The sequence below is a fragment of the Halichoerus grypus genome, chromosome 7 (genome assembly GCF_964656455.1).
Source record: "Halichoerus grypus chromosome 7, mHalGry1.hap1.1, whole genome shotgun sequence".
NCBI lineage: Eukaryota > Metazoa > Chordata > Mammalia > Carnivora > Phocidae > Halichoerus > Halichoerus grypus.
The window spans coordinates 129,191,582-129,207,104 of NC_135718.1; the positions used below are offsets into that span (position 1 = coordinate 129,191,582).

The following is a 15,523-nucleotide window of genomic DNA, read 5'->3' on the forward strand; positions in this document are numbered from 1 at the left end:
GCGGGGGCGGGGGCGGGGGCGGGGGCTAGCGGCCTGGCCCTGCAGGGGGAGCGCGCGGGGCGGGGCGGGGTGGACGTATGGTCCCGCCCCCATCCGCTGGCGGTGGCCAATGGGTGACGCCGCGGGCTCCCCCTCCTCTCGGAACAGTATGAAAGGCGCGTCCCGGATAAAGTCCGGGCAGAGCCCGAGCAGCGGCCGAGCGAACGCAGGAGCCCTGCAAGCCAGCACGTCCCACCGGAGCCCTCTCACTGCTCCCCGCCGCTGCCACCGCCGCCCGAGCCGCGCAAGACATGAGCCAGGCCCGCTGGACCGGGAAGAGAACAGACATGCTCCCGGAGATCGCCGCCGCCGTGGGCTTCCTCTCCAGCCTCCTGAGGACCCGGGGCTGCGTGAGCGAGCAGAGACTAAAGGTTTTCAGCGGGGCTCTCCAGGAGGCACTAACCGGTGAGCACCGCCGAGGATCCTGGCTTCCGTCGAGCCCCGCCGCTGGGGCTGGGCCCCCCTTCCTGCCTGGGCCGTCTTTCGTCTCCTCTTAGGGCAGGGCTCCCCTCGCGAGCAGCTCCGGGACTCGGTTTCCCTCCAGCCCGCATCCCCCCATTCCCCTGGGTCGTGTCTCCCCTGCGCGGCCCCGCGCTCGGGTCTCTGTCCGTGACGGTTCTGGTCGGGCGCGTGCTCCACACTGTCGCGGACGCAGACCCTTGTCCTGGAGTGCGAGCCCAGGCGCCGGCTTCTGTCCGGGGAGAGGAGGCACCTGCGGGCCCGAGTGCGAGCTCATTCCCCTTACTGAGACTCCCGGGGGCGCTGGGGGCGAGGCAGCCCGGCCAGCCAACGGGTCGTCATGGGGGAAGAAGGCGCAGTTGAGCCTTCTCAACAACTTGGATCCTTAGCCGTGGTTCTTCCGGCGGCGCGGGGCTGTGCTGTGCCCGGGCCCGTTGTTGACTCGTTCGGAGTTGGGATCCCGGCCCCCTTTGTGTGCTTTGGCCCCCCCTTAGCCATCTGCCACCCATTATGGTACTGAGAAAGCCTTGTGGGTAGTACCTGCGCTCTGCTGGCCTGTGTGCTGGGGGCGGGGGCGGCGTGAAACGGGAGGTTGACAAGAGATAAGCCGCGGCTGCCAGGGGAGAGACCTACCTCCCAGCTGTTTCTAGCCGGTTGGCCGCCGGTCTCAAGCAGCGATAGCCATCTCCAAGCGTGCCCACACAGATCCTGCCTTCTGAGGAGCAACATACGTTTCATCAAAAAGAACCCGGTTTTGACTCCTCTAGCCACTGCAGAAGGTTCCTCTGGCTTTTGAAGGAGGCAGAGGGAGCCTCTGGGGCCCAGGGTGGGAGACACAATGACTTGCTGTGGGTCTGACAGTGATGGCAGCCTTGCTCGCCTCGCAGCTTCAGCTCACAGGTCTCCAGAGGCCCTGCCTGGACACGTCCTCCCCAGTCTCACCCATCCTTCTTAAACAGTATGCCGGAAGCAATACACCAGCTACTTGGGATTGCCCCAGAGCTATGCGACTCCCTCCCCATACACACTCACATCCTTGTCCTAGGAGTGAGGGGGGAAATCTCATAAAATGTTCTCTGCTTCAGTGACAGGAGGGTCCTGCAACTCCTGAGAAACCACATCGCTTACTTAAAATCTCTGGGTTCCTTCCTCTACTCCTATCCCTTCATCCCCATCCCCCCTTGTGGTGGCCTTCACATCCCAGCTGCTCTAACCAGGGCATCTCCCTCGTGTTCCGTCCCCACAGAGCACTACAAACATCATTGGTTTCCTGAAAAGCCGTCCAAGGGCTCCGGCTACCGCTGCATCCGCATTAACCACAAGATGGACCCCATCATCAGCAAGGTGGCCAGCCAGATCGGACTCAGCCAGCCCCAGCTGCACCGGCTGCTGCCCAGCGAGCTGACCCTGTGGGTGGACCCCTACGAAGTGTCCTACCGCATCGGGGAGGATGGCTCCATCTGCGTCCTGTACGAGGAGGCCCCGGTGGCTGCCTCCTATGGGCTCCTCACCTGCAAGAACCAAATGATGCTGGGCCGGAGCAGCCCCTCGAAGAACTACGTGATGGCGGTCTCCAGTTAGATCCCCGGCCACCCCCACCAGGCACTCTGCTGTACTCATTCTGCCGTGACAACAGGCCACTGCATACCTCAACCTGGGGAACTGTATTTTAAATGAAGAGCTATTTATATATATATTATTTTTTTTTAAGAAAAGGGGAGAAAAAAAACCAAAAGAATTTTTTTAAAGAAAAATCCTTAAAGGGAGCTGCTTGGAAGTGGCCTCCCCAGGTGCCTTTGGAGAGAACTGTTGTGCGCTTGAGTCTGGGAGCCGGTGCCTGCCTCACGGGAGTGGGGAGGAGAGAGGGGGCGGGCCTGGCAGGGGTGAGGTGGGGAAAGCTTGGCTGGCCCCCCAGGAAGATGTGAGAGGGAGCAAGCAAGGTTAGCAACTGTGAACGAGAGCGGTCAGGATCTGCCGTGCGGCGGGGAGAAGAGAGGCCGAGTTCAGACCTCTCGCTCTCCGGAGCAGGGCGCCTGCATCCCTGGCCCCTCTCCTCCTCAGGGGCATTCAAGCCTGGACTTCAATGATGCTATGTTGCCTAATCTTCTACTTTTCCGGTGAGATCCAGGGCAGAGAGTGAAAAAGGCCTCTCCCAATTGCTTCTGTCCTAAGTGGCTTTTCTTGAAATCGTGACTTATTTCTGATTCTGTGCTCAGGAGCCTGTAGATGTTGCTTCCCAGGCAGGAAACAAAAGCTTTTTGTTTTGTGGGGGGTCGGGGGAGTAAGGCAGGAGTTAGAGGTTATTGGGGTTGGGACGGAAGGGTACTCTGCACAAAACCTTTGCTTTGCTGTGTGCTGCTCTTTGTGTGAGTATGTGTGGTGAATAACTTGGGGGTGATTTGCAATGGAATTTTGGGACCCAAAGAGTATCCACTTGGGGATATTTGTTTTTGGCCAAAACCCTTCTTTTTGGAACCACATGAAGTCCTGGTGCTGCTGCCAATTATCCCTTCGAGAGTTGGCTCAAAAGCTACAGGGAACTCCAGGTTCTTTATTACTGCCTTTTTTTTCAAAGCACAACACTCCTCCCTGACTCTCCCACACTTGTCCCCTTCGGGTTGGGTCATAGAGCCACCCAGTTTTCCAGAACAAGAGCTCTCACTCACTGTGCAATATGGCCTCCTGGGTCCCAGGAGAGTCTGAAGGAGCCCTGGCTCTCAGAACCTCCTGGTGCCCTGGAGGGCTTAGGGAACTCCCCCTCCGTCCTCGGGACTCTGGCTGGCTGGTCAGCCTTGCAGGTATTCCTTGGCTGAATGGGAGAATGCCCCAAGTTCTGCAGGACTACTTGGTATTCTTGTAGGGCTGACACTAAAAGCCACAATCCTGGGCATTGTTTTTGTTTTTGTTTTTGTTTTTCCTCCCTGGTGCTCAGAGCACCTGTGGGGAACTTGCTGTCTCAGTACAATCCAAGTTTGTCTGTAGACTTGTGCAATATTTACTGTTCTGGGTTGGAGCCCATGGAAATCCATACTGGGAAGAAATCCCCTTCCTTCGGTTTTTCAGTGACATTAGTGAGGGTTCCCTCAGAAGGCCTTGAGTTTCCCAACCCCGAATCACTTTAGAAGGACATAGCTAGAGCATCTGGTCGACTTGGCTCCCCTTCTGTCCAGCGTAGTAAGAAACCTTTCTCCCCACCCCCCACCCCCCGAGGGTCCCTGCTCCACTGCCAGTCCCCTTCCCTAGATTCCTGAACTACTCCGTTCTGACACAAAGGTGCTATTTACCAAACACTCTCCCCACCTATTGATTCCTGCCAGTTCTGCCTCCTTTTCAACTCTAGACTCCGAGCTGCCTTCCCGGACCCTGCTTCCAGCCTTTCTTGCTTTAAAGGTAACTTCAGGCCCACAGACCCAAGAGCTCCTTTTCTGGCCTGTGGGTGGAAACGAAGCTGTGAATCCCCACAGATTGTGGTGTTGCATCTTGTCTGCAAACAGGTCCCTGCCTTTTTAGAAGCAGCCTCACGGTCTCGTGCTTGATCTTCTCTTGTTTTTCTAATGTTCACTTTAAAAACAGCAAAACACCCAGAGCTGGACTGTTGAGCAGGTCTGTTTCTCCTATTAAGTAAAAATAATAGTCCTATGTTTGTAAGCTATTCTGACAGAAAAGACAAAGGTTACTAATTGTATAATAGTGTTTTTATATGGAAGAATGTACAGCTTTATGGACAAATGTACGCTTTTTTTTTTGTTACTTTAATAAAAATGTAGCAGATGAAGCCATGTGGTATAGAGAAGGGCACATTCCCACATCAGCCTTTCCCTTGGATCCAAATCCTTTCTTGGTGTCTCGGTATTTCTCTTTGGTGATATTCCGAAGACCCATAGCATGTGCTGGTATAAAAGGAAAATCTAGTTGTGTGACTCCTTTCTTCATCCTTTAATGAATGTTACCACTTCCCCGTGACAATGCTGGACAGGACAGGGTTCTAGACTGAGCACTCCTGAGTCTGGCCAGGTCTCATGCATCTGTTCTTACTAGGCCTCAGCTGTGCTCATTTGCTCATTCAGCACGTGTGTACTGTCTGTCCGCACGAGGCACTGATAATTATTACACATGATTATAAGACTCATAGCCCAAGTGTCAGACTGAGGTGGTGAGCCAAGGACACTGAACCCCTTCCCAGGTTGGGACAGAATTGTGGGAAAGTTCCAGGTCCAGGCTCTCCGTTACCTCCTGGGACTGCCATTTGGTACCTCCACTCCTATTAGACAAGAGCGGTTGGGCCTCCGGATCTGGGCACTGGAGCCCAACATGTGACTGGAGACCAAGAGCATCTACTTGTGACCGCAAAGGTTTGAGAGCCAGAGGTCTGTTACCAATGTGTTACTCCCTCTGGCTGTATGGATCACATACATGCAAGGAAATGAGAATAGTCTTCATCATCCCGGACTCTTGTGCTCCGTCCATGAGGCTTTAACAAGGCTTCTGCACCCCAACCCCACTTAACAAGCTCAGCAGTTCCCACGGAGGTCACAAGGACATCATGGACCTGGGCTAGTTTTTTTTCCTGGCCAGAGGTGGGCTGTATTTAAATTTTGAACACATTGATTCATGAACAGAACCACCCCCCATCAAAACACACTTCATTTCACACCTCCATGACCCTCCTCAACAAACCTGCGGTTGGCCTAGGTGTCCCAGGTGGCAGGGAGACCAGAGAGGCTGTGTATGGTACAATGGGAGGGTAGAAGAGGCAGGAGATGGGGCCGGGGGGAGCCAGCTCATCTGTCTCACAAATAGACTTGGTTATAAGGACCCACTTGTGTCAAGAGGTTATTTGAAGGAACGGTCCCATTTTTGTCTGTAGCTTCTAACAAATGTCCTAGGCACTCATTTGTAAGGACCCGCCTTTGGGGATGTAAGGATGGGGTTAAGGTTGCATTTTTGCCCATCCCGGTGTGTTATTCTTGTCAGCACCTATCTTGTTTCCTAACAGGCTCCACTCATGAAGGAGATTTCATTATGTCCCTACTGTCTGGCAGAAAGCCCGAAAGGGAGGGTTATCTGGAGGTCAAGGGGACATCATCACCCACCTCTGTCTCTAAGCCAGGGTGACTGCAAAATGGCAGATTGATTTGGGGATTGTTCTCGGCTCCTGGTAGCCTGATAGTCCCTCAATTGACACAGGAGTGTTCTGTGACTGAGCAGGGTGTTATTTACTTTAGATCTGACCCATTTCAGCAGCGGCGGCGAGTACCCCTTGGCCAGCTGGGGGTCAGGGGCTGTGGACCCAAACAGTTTGAGGATTTGCAGCTGGTGGCTTTCATGTGTTCAGGGACTGGGTGTTGGTTGGTCCATTCTGCTCCCAGCATCCCCACTTGGAACACCGTGCCAGCCTAGGAGACCTGCGCTCGGTCAGCTGTTTCTGGGTGATAACGCACTGTCCAGAGAGTGTAGACAAGGCCTGGGAGCTGCCGATTAAGAGCCCATCCCAGCTTCTGATAAGTACGTTCGGGTGGGGGAGGCCTTGATGCTTCAACAAGCAAGCCCAGGGGGAAGAAACCTTCCCCTGTGAGTCTGATACCAGCCTTCTAACAGCCTTACGTAAGCCAGGACAGTGAGGACTCCTGGCTTCCAGGCCCCTGTGAGTCTGATATCAGCCTTCTAACAGCCTTACGTAAGCCAGGACAGTGAGGACTCCTGGCTTCCAGGCCCATACTGGCACCAAGGCCCAGCAAAGCATGATGCAGTGGAAGGAGTTCTGGGCTGGGAGGGAGGATATATGGGTTGTAGTCCAGGTTCTTCCTAACTAGCTGTGTGAGTTTGGACAAGCCCCTCAACTTTCCTGTCTCAGAAATTAGGGAGTTAGATTAAATGACCTCTGTTCCTTTCTTTGGCTTTTGATTCTGAATCATCTCCATTATCCTGGCAATCACGGAGGGCAAATTAGCACAATTATTATCATTATTTTCAATTAGATGAACCAGAAGGTCATTTGGGTTGGGAAGTGGAGAAATAGTCTTCCCCTTGCCTGAATCTGACTCCGGCCCATGATAAGGTTTCAGTTTCCAGAGACAGTGAGGCCGTGCTGCGGAGGTCAGCAGCTCAGGCTCTGGGGTTAGGCCATCTGGGGGTCTGATCTCGCCTCTACCACCTACCTTCTGCCTCTGCCACCTGGAGCAAGTTACTTCAGCCACGCCCCCATTTCCCCATTTGTAAAATGGGACTAAGGATAGAACCCATCTCAAAATGTTGAGGACGATTTAAATGAGATCTAAACCACTTAGAATAGCCCTTGGCATATTTAAATACTCTACAAAGGAGAATTGGAGTTTTAAGTAGAAGTTAATCTGAAATGGTCGTGAGATGAATAAGGACACTCTGACATTCTGGTAACTGGGAGGAAACCATTATTTAATAAGGAGTATTTCTACTAGAGCCTCCGGGATAGCGGCAGTTAACAACATCGGAGCAGCCTGTGTCCTCCCCCATTGAAAGATGATTTTCAATCCTTTGCTTAAAATTCTTCACAGCCCGGACGCCTGGGTGGCTCAGTCATTAAGCTGAGTGGGGTTAAGGTTGTTTTGACCTGACCTTCGGCTCAGGTCATGATCTCAGGGTCCTGGGATCGAGTCCCACATCGGGCTCCTTGCTCAGTGAGGATCCTGCTTCTCCCTCTCCCTCTGCTGCTCCCCCTGCATGTGCTCTCTCTCTCTCTCTCTCTCTGACAAATAAATAAAAATCTTTAAAAAAAAAAATCTTCACAGCCCTAGGGCGTCTGGCTGGCTCAATCGGTAAAGCATGTGACTCTTGATCTCAGAGTTGTGAGTTGAAGTCCCACAATGGGCGTGGAGCCCACTTAAAATAAAAACAAAACAAACAAACAAAAAGTCTTCACAGTCCAAGAGCCCTTCCTGATGTCAGGTAGCCTGGAGGAGGTACTCCATAAGTCTCCGCAGAATGAATGAATGCACTCATGTCTGATCTTTGCCATTCTTGCTGAAATGTTCCATGTCCTCCTTGCCAGACATTCGACCTCACTGGCTGGAGGGGAGCTCTGACCTCTTGGCTCCGTCAGCTGCTTGTGGATTAATACCAAACTGGGCTATGTGCTCATTCAAACACAGAGTGGGTGGGGAAACGGATTTTCCAATAACAACTTTGCTTATCTCCATCCTGCCCACGGATGGAATCAACCCACGCGTTCCTTCCAGGAAGAGAGAGAAATGGGGAAGCTGAGAAGGGCAAGCCTGGTGAGTTCTGGAGAGTTCTGGTTTTCCCTCTGCACCACTTCTTTGCAGAGCTGGCATGAAAAACATTTGAACTCGGTTTAAGAGGCTATCAGGGCCCTGGATAATGATCTTACACAAACAAGCACACTGTGATGTGTTGCCTGTCCTTTTCCCTGCTTTGAGAGGGGCCGGCTTCTCTGGGCACCCACAGCTCCAAGTCATTTTGCTCCCAGTTGAAGTGGCTCTACCACTCTCCACCCCTGTTGCCATAAACAAGGACAGGCCTTTACTCAACCCTTGTCCAGCAAACCTGTCGGGCTGCCCAGAGCACATCAGATAAGAGGAGGTTATAGCTGGGCAGGTTGGAGCAAGGGCAACTTTCTTTACCAGCACCAGCAGGGAGGGGCCATTTAAAGTTCGGTGGGCACCGGAGGAGCGAAGGGAGGGCCAGGCGGGCAGTGAGGGAGGACGGCCAGACAGAGGCTGCAGGGAGCTCGGAGAGTGAGCTCAGGCTTTGTCTAAAAAGGACCCTGCTCTTTAGCTGTAGTCTGCTGTCCTCCTGGGAGACCAGTGATACCAGATATTGTGTTTTTTCAAGAGAAACCTGAAATCTAGACTTTTATTTCACATCTCCCTAAGTTCTAACGATGGCAACTATTTTTTTTTTTTTTTTTTAGGGGTAAACTGCTTTTAAGTACTTATTTGTGTAGGCTTCCCGTTTTGACTTGTGATGCGCCTTGGACCACCTGGGAGTGGGGCTGTAGGGCTTTCTGACCCCATCCCCCAAACTAGGATGAGACGGTGCTTTGAGGACATCGACGGCACTCTGTCACCATGGCCGTGATCTCTTGAAGGAACATTCTAGCATGTTCTTGATAGGACCGAGGGCACACATGGGGCCTCTGCTTCCCCTCCAAGGATTAGATCAGAAGCAGCTCAGCTCACCCTCAACTGGTGCCCATTAACTCATGCCTGGGACTGTAGCCTCTGAGCCTTGGCTCAAGGAATGTTCTGCCTCCTCCTACCTACCCACTTTTGTCTGGTTAACTCTTGTCTCTCAAGCTTCAGATCTTCTCTTCCAGCTTTTCAGTGACATTCTCCCTTCCCATGCTGCCTAGTTTTTTCCTCTGTCCTAGTCCTTATAACCCTGGATTTACAGCTAGAATGCAGGCCAGAGACCTTACCTGAGCAGTGTCTGGCGCTTAGTAGGTGTTAGTGAATATTGGTTGAACAGATGAATGTTAAAGTCGCCAAGAGGAGAGGCTAATAGATGAAAGGAATTTAGATGAGGGGTGGAAGAAAAGAATCAAGTCCCTTCAGGGTCTGCCAGTGAGGGGTCCCTGCTCAGGATAGCTAACCTGTGATTGCACCTTCTTAAGAAAACAGTCCTTGGAATCTTGCAGGCTCTTAGGTCTCTAAGCACCTGCTATTGAAATGTAAATGTTACTTAGCGAGGGGTGGACACACTTTAAATCATAATGTAGGGGAACCTCAGTTATCAATTAACTCCCTAAAGTGGGTTTACCCAGAAGGTAATCACCTGGACAGAAGGCTGGGCTACGACATGTTTGGAAGGAATTCTGACCACAGTAGCAGGAGAGGGAGAACACACTCCAGAGATACTGAATACCCTGCTTTGAGAGGGGCCAGCTTCTCTGGGCACCCACAGCTCCAAGTCATTTTGCTCCCAGTTGAAGTGGCTCTACGACTCTCCACCCCTGTTCCCATAAACAAGGACAGGCCTTTACTCAACCCTTGTCCAGCAAACCTGTCGGGCTGCCCAGAGCACATCAGATAAGAGGAGGTTATAGCTGGGCAGGTTGGAGCAAGGGCAACTTTCTTTACCAGCACCAGCAGGGAGGGGCCATTTAAAGTTCAGTGGGCACAGAACTTTCTGTCCACAGAAATCCTTCCCAGTGTCTACTTTGGAGACCAGCTGCCAGGTGGTAGAAATACCTCCAAGCATAAGAGTTGGGGAGTAAGGGCCCCAGCTTCAGGTCTGACAAAAACTAGTACTAGATTAGTCTTTGACATCTTAGACTGGTCTCTTCCTCCTTCTGAGCCTCTGTTTTCTCATCTGTAAAATGAATCACTCATGCTAAATCACCTCTCACCATCCCATTTCCATTTCCAGACAAAACAGGAAAATCTTGATTCTTCTGTGCCGTATAAGCCCTGGTCCTTCCGTGTCACACTTGAAATAACACAACAGCCTTCCACCTGCCTGCCTATGGGGCCTGGCCAGCAGCCTGGGGCCACTGCAAACTTCATTTTCCTCGTGCCATTCCCTTTCTGCTGCTTTCCTTTGCTGTTCTGAGTGTCCAAGATGGGGATACAAGGCACCCTGTGAAATGGCCTCACCACGCCAGGACCCCCCACCTTCTCAATTCTCTCCTGCTCACTTTCCTTGCAGCCATGACCACATCTGCAAGTCTCTCTACCCTGCCAGTTATCGTGGCCGCAACCCACTTGTCTAAGTACTCGAGGACAGGAGCCGCTACTGGGTGCTGAACACCCACTGTTATGAGGCACCCTGCGGGGTGCCTTCCACAGAGCCTCTCTCCCGTAATCTCCACAAGCACCCTGGGAGATACTGTCACCTCAGGATCACAGATGAAGGAAGCAAAGCACCAGTAAGGAGAGGGGGCGGTGGTGGAAACAGATTCAGAATCTGGATGCGTCTGTCTCCAGGGTCCATGCTTTTTTTCCCTTCACCGGCCGCCTCTCCAGGATGCCTTCCCTGAATAATTCCGGGAGACCCCTTGTGCTCTTGAAAAACATTCTCACCTCGAGGCTTTTCAACATTGATACCTATGGTTTAAAACTGCTTACACTTTCATAATAGATTCCTTATTCCAGGGCCTCTTAATGATGTACACACATCGTTTATTACTGTTTACATTTGTATAACAAAGACAGTCAGCACATCTCCATGTATCCCTTTGGGTTGATGTCTGGAGGCTTTGAGCTCACGTGCCTCTCTGACTGTTACCACACGCACCCCCCTGGGAAGGGTGTCGCCTTCAATGTCTCCTCACACCCCTGTGTGCGGCCCACGGCTGTTGAATGAAAAGCTGTGGTTGAGTAAACTGTGTCCTACCCCCTGGTGGCCGTGGGGCATGTGCTTTCCCCTCACGGCCCCCTTCCACTCTTCCCACTCCAGACGCAGAAAGGAAGGTGCCTGCTCTGGGAATTTCCCAAGAGGGGATGAGGGAGCCCTGTGGGCTGGCGCCCCTGCGGACACACACGGTTCCCAGCACATGGTCTCCATGCCAGCAAACGTGTTCTTGGGTGGATGCTGATGCTAGGGCTTCCCTGACTCTCCTCAGTTCAGTCCGTCCCACCCAGAACCACAACCACTTGAAATCATGAGTAATGAGTAGGCAGAGATGGATGCAGATCTAGATAAATTTGGAAATAAATGGAGACTTTTCTTTGGAATAGACTTTCGCATGACATGGGCTGCTACCTCGGTTAAGGGATTCTATCGTCAAGCCTGGACCATGGTTTTAAAAACTTACATGGTCCGAAGAGGATCAGGCTCTGTTTGAGAGGGAGGAGACGACGAGAGGGAGGAGAAGAGCAGAGGCAAAACCCTCTGAGCTGTCTTTTCGTTATAGGTGTTCTTGTCCTGGTTCTAGGAATGCTGGCGCTGGAGGGGATGAGCCCTTTACAGGGAGGGGGAGGGGGCGGCTGTGAGGGTGCATCTGAGCAACTCAGGGGCTCATTCTCAGCAGCTGGTGGGGGCCAGGAGAAGTGCAACTGAGCACCCGAGCACTCCCCACCCCCAGCTCCTCGCTGGCCCAATTCCTCCTGCAGACTCTTTCTTCTTTCGGAGGCGGTCCCCCTGCCAGCTGAGGGGCCCTCTCGTCCAGGTGTTTCCTGCGAGCTCTCTGTTTGGGGCGGGGTGGCTGAGGGCGGGGGAGGAGTCTGTTCGGGCCTCCTGGGAGCCAAGGGCAGCCCGTGTGGGGGAGGCCGGGCGCCTGTATCTGGGGAGAACCGACCACAGGCAGCAGCTGCCCCCCAACACCTGCCTTCCTGGAGCCTGTAAGCAGGGACGGGCCCAAGAAGGCTTCCTCAGCAGAGCAGGGCAGGGGCTTCTGTTGGGTCAGACCAAAGGGGGTCATTTCCCAAGTAAAATGTCCAGAAGCTCCCCACCCTAATTCCCCTTTCCCCAGAGGAGGGGTCAAGGCCTAGAGTGTGGGTCACCCCAGGAACCTCAGGCCAAAGGACTCTAATCCCTACGGGACGAGCCCGGGTGGTGCTGGGTCACCCTCCGCTGTCCACCTGCCACAAAGTGGATGGCATTGCTTCTCGAGGCGAAAGCCAAGAGTGGCCAGGTAGAGCCTCCGTGTCCTTACCTCAGACCTGAAATAACTGCACGCCCCATCTTCACCAAGCCCCCTCCCCTCCAGCCCCAGCCCAGTTGGTGCAAAGCCACCTGCTGTCTTGGGTTTCTTGCTGGCCACTCTTCCCAGGAACGTAGGCAGTATTTGTAGTTCAGGTTTCTCAATTTCAGTCAAAATGATCCACTCATCTGGATGATTATTTCATTTATGTCTCCGTCAGGCTGTTGGCTCCTGGGGAGCCAGGCTGTTTGGATGCTACATTTTTATCTCCAGTGCTTGCACGGGGCCTGGCCCATCGTGGGCCCGCAACAATACTGTAAATGAATGAAGGGGTGTTACCTCTTTAATCCTTTTTCTGTCTTTATGTTTGTGGTGGGCCAACAGAATAGCACAATAATAAATAGCACTGGTGAACATTCACCAGTGTGCATAATCTCGTTAAATCCTCAGAACACTAGGCATTGATATTATTACCATTCGACTAGAGAAGAGGAGAGCGAGGCTCTGGAAGGTGAAGCAGGTGATCTACAGGAGCACTGCCAGTGAGCGGCTGAGCTGAGCTCCAGTCCAGGACGGGCTGAATAAACAGCGAGAAATAACAAGAGAAATGAAGACACAACTGGACCTATGGCTTCTTCTCATTCTTCCTGCCCTCCCTTAGCGCTCCGGTCTGCTGGATTCCAGGAACTTCTACACCAGGCCACAGTTCACGTTGCAGATAGTCAAAAAAAGATAAGAAGTCTGGGATCTCAATCTTACACATCTTTTAAGTTCAAGCTCGGGTTGTCTCTCCTCCGTGAAATCCTTGCCATTTGTCCTGAAGTGATTTTATAGAAAACCTTCTGAACTCTCAAAGGAAGGAGCTGCTGCCCCTTCCCTCACTCAGCCGGATGGTGTTTTGTGTACATAGATCTTCCACGGATTTCTTTTTTGTTTATGTATCATATTTCCAATTGAATATAAGGCCCTAGAGATCACCTCTGGGTAGCATCTGGATCTAATACAGTACCTGGGTCTGAATCTGACAGCAAGAGGGCTGGGGGACCAGGTCGTCTGGTCTAGGCACTCCCGTGACCAAACCCTCCTGTGCCCTTTGTGTCTTTCCAGTTGGAGGACATCTCAGTCCAGTAGGGAAGGAGCAGCCAGATGGATTGCTTCACCCTCAGCTGCTGATTTCCCAGCCCCAGTGCAAAACACAGGAACTCCTTGTGTTCATTGTGACCCACTTCCTTTCTTCCCCGGGCCTGTCAGGGTGGAGGCTTAGGTCCCAGTGGCTTCTCTTGTTTCCCAAAAGGAAAATAACCTCCCTGTCATCATCACTGCTTGACCAAGAGACTTTTCCCATGTCACCTCCCAGGTGGGGAAAACAAAAAATGGAACACTGAGGGCGTCGTGGGATGAGATTCGAAGACACTCGCAAGGGCAGAACAGGACGTACATACACTTGTTAAAATTATAGTGTTATCGGAACATGAGGGATTGGAGTGGATCAATGCTGGCCTTGGAGTCCAGGGTCTGTATCTGGAGTCTAGCCCAGGGCCAGCTGCACATGACAACTTGTAAGACCTTTTCTCTGGGTTGAGTTTCAGCTTTCCATCTGCCCTTTGATGCCCTGAGATGGGTCCTTGGGAGAAGCACGGCGGGAAGGGGGAGGGGGAGGAAGAGATGAGGAAACGGGGTTTTTGTCCTCAGGGTGTTGCCAGTCCAAAGGAGGTGATGGGATAGTTACATAGGAAAGGACAGGACAGACTGAGGCAGGGATTTAATGGAAATGACACAGAGTGATACATTACCCAGAAGTTCGTGCCCAGATGGTTTTTAGACAAATGGAAATGGTCAGAGATGAGTGAGGTTAGCTTGAGCGAGGGTTGGGAAAGAGAAATGTTTTGAGAAATGCCTTTACTATCTTCTGCCAGAGAGAAGAAACCCAAACCAGCTGAGCACAGTCACCTTGGCCAACACAAACAACAGGAGGTCAGGTGGGTGGATGGAAGGGCAGGGGCATGAAGCCACGGAGCAGGAGAGCGAAGAGCTCTGTCCCCTGTGTCCCTGGGCAGCCACTCTGCTCCCCACCCCCCCCCCCCCGCCCCATCTCCCAACCCAGCCCCCCAGCACCACCAGACCAGACTTTCTGCAGAAAATGCAGGGGTGGGGTGCAGTTTAGCCTAGAGGCAGGCCTGTGGCCTCAGAATCATAATTTTGCATATGCTATACTTTTATTGTTTTAAGACCCAAGGAATGGTTCCCCTTTATTCTGAATTTTTTGAAATCTCTTAGCCCCTTAACCTAGATTGCCCACTAAGCCTCCTTAATTGGGCTGATGTTGGAAGGCAGAGTGAGAAGGGAGACAAAATTCGGAGATTCAAGAGACTGGCAGGTGGGTGGAGTAAGCAGGGGGAGCCTCCATCCTTATGGTATAAAAAAAAGATCTTTGCATTGCCCTAGACCTTTCTGCTTTCAACTGCCTCACAAAGGAATAGGTAAGAAGTACTTTGAAAATGTTGAAAGTGCCATGCCTACCCCACCTCCTGGGTGGTATGGGTGCGGGGAAATTAAGAGTAAAGCCTTATATTCGCACAGCCTCTCCTGTTTATAGAACATTCGATTGGACATCCGCTTATTTTCCACAGTGCTGGGAGGCAGAAGCGACAGGTGATTTTTCCCTCAACCGACAGGAAACTGGGATTCCAACAGCCGGGATGACCTGCCCGAATTACACAACAACCAGATGGTGAGCTGAGTGCAGCCGGGTCCTCCGATTCCTGGTCCACTCCTCTCCACGAGCTTCTGACGTTTGAGGGCATGTGCGGATTATTTTGATGGGATCCCGTTCCAGAACAAGTCAAACTTGATTATTTAATGACGGACGACCCAGATCCCACTGTTCTCCACCTGTCCCCAAGGCCTTGGATTTTCCACTTAACCCTATTTATGAAGAGGCGAAAAAATGCCCAGTCAAGGGATTCTGTGTCACCAAAGCCTCAAAGCGCAAAGCCCCGAGCTACTGCAGCCCAGCACTGCTGCCCCACATTGAGGTCTCCTTTCCCGGGGCCCCTGGCTCTGCACAGAGCTGGCCAGAAGCCGAGGAGGAGCATGGGGGAAGAGCCTCCCCAAAGGAGGACAGATGGGCAGGCTGGCCCCAGCGCCAGGGCTTTGAACAACCTTTTTGTTTTCCAGCCAAACATCCAGCGTCAGTACCCCCCCCCCCAACTGCCCACTCCCTGGCAGCCTCCCACCCCCAGCCCCGCCAACGTGTGTCTTTGGGCCAGCCCTGAGGAGCTGATGGGCTCTAGAGAGATGGGGGCTGTTCTTTATGACTGGGAGCCGATGAAAGAAGGCTGGCAACTGTTGCCATCTGTCTGGAGGGACGTCACCAGGGAGGTTCTCGCACATTCACTCCTTCACGCACTGCTGGGCTCAGGCCTTTTGTTTGGTTGGCTGGCT

General features: G+C 52.6%; 1 protein-coding gene and 1 long non-coding RNA gene across 2 annotated transcripts; both read left to right on the forward strand.

The window, feature by feature from the left end:
- The first annotated feature begins 158 nt into the window (after nt 1-158).
- On the forward strand, nt 159-4,273 carry BTG2 (BTG anti-proliferation factor 2). The gene is made up of 2 exons (XM_036079568.2): nt 159-444; nt 1,745-4,273. The coding sequence occupies exons 1-2, from the start codon at nt 291-293 to the stop codon at nt 2,077-2,079; spliced, it is 489 nt and encodes a 162-aa protein (XP_035935461.1). The 5' UTR covers nt 159-290; the 3' UTR covers nt 2,080-4,273.
- A 2,824-nt stretch (nt 4,274-7,097) lies between these two features.
- LOC118527660 (uncharacterized) lies at nt 7,098-15,336 on the forward strand. The gene is made up of 3 exons (XR_004913221.2): nt 7,098-10,363; nt 13,996-14,058; nt 14,710-15,336. It is a non-coding gene; the product is annotated as an uncharacterized LOC118527660 (long non-coding RNA).
- The last annotated feature ends 187 nt before the right edge of the window (nt 15,337-15,523 follow it).

Coding starts and splice junctions, on each gene's coding strand:
- BTG2 (XM_036079568.2), top strand. CDS start 291: ATGAGCCAGGCCCGCTGGACCGGGAAGAGAACAGACATGCTCCCGGAG. Junction 445..1,744: donor TCTCCAGGAGGCACTAACCG/GTGAGCACCGCC, acceptor CCGTCCCCACAG/AGCACTACAAACATCATTGG.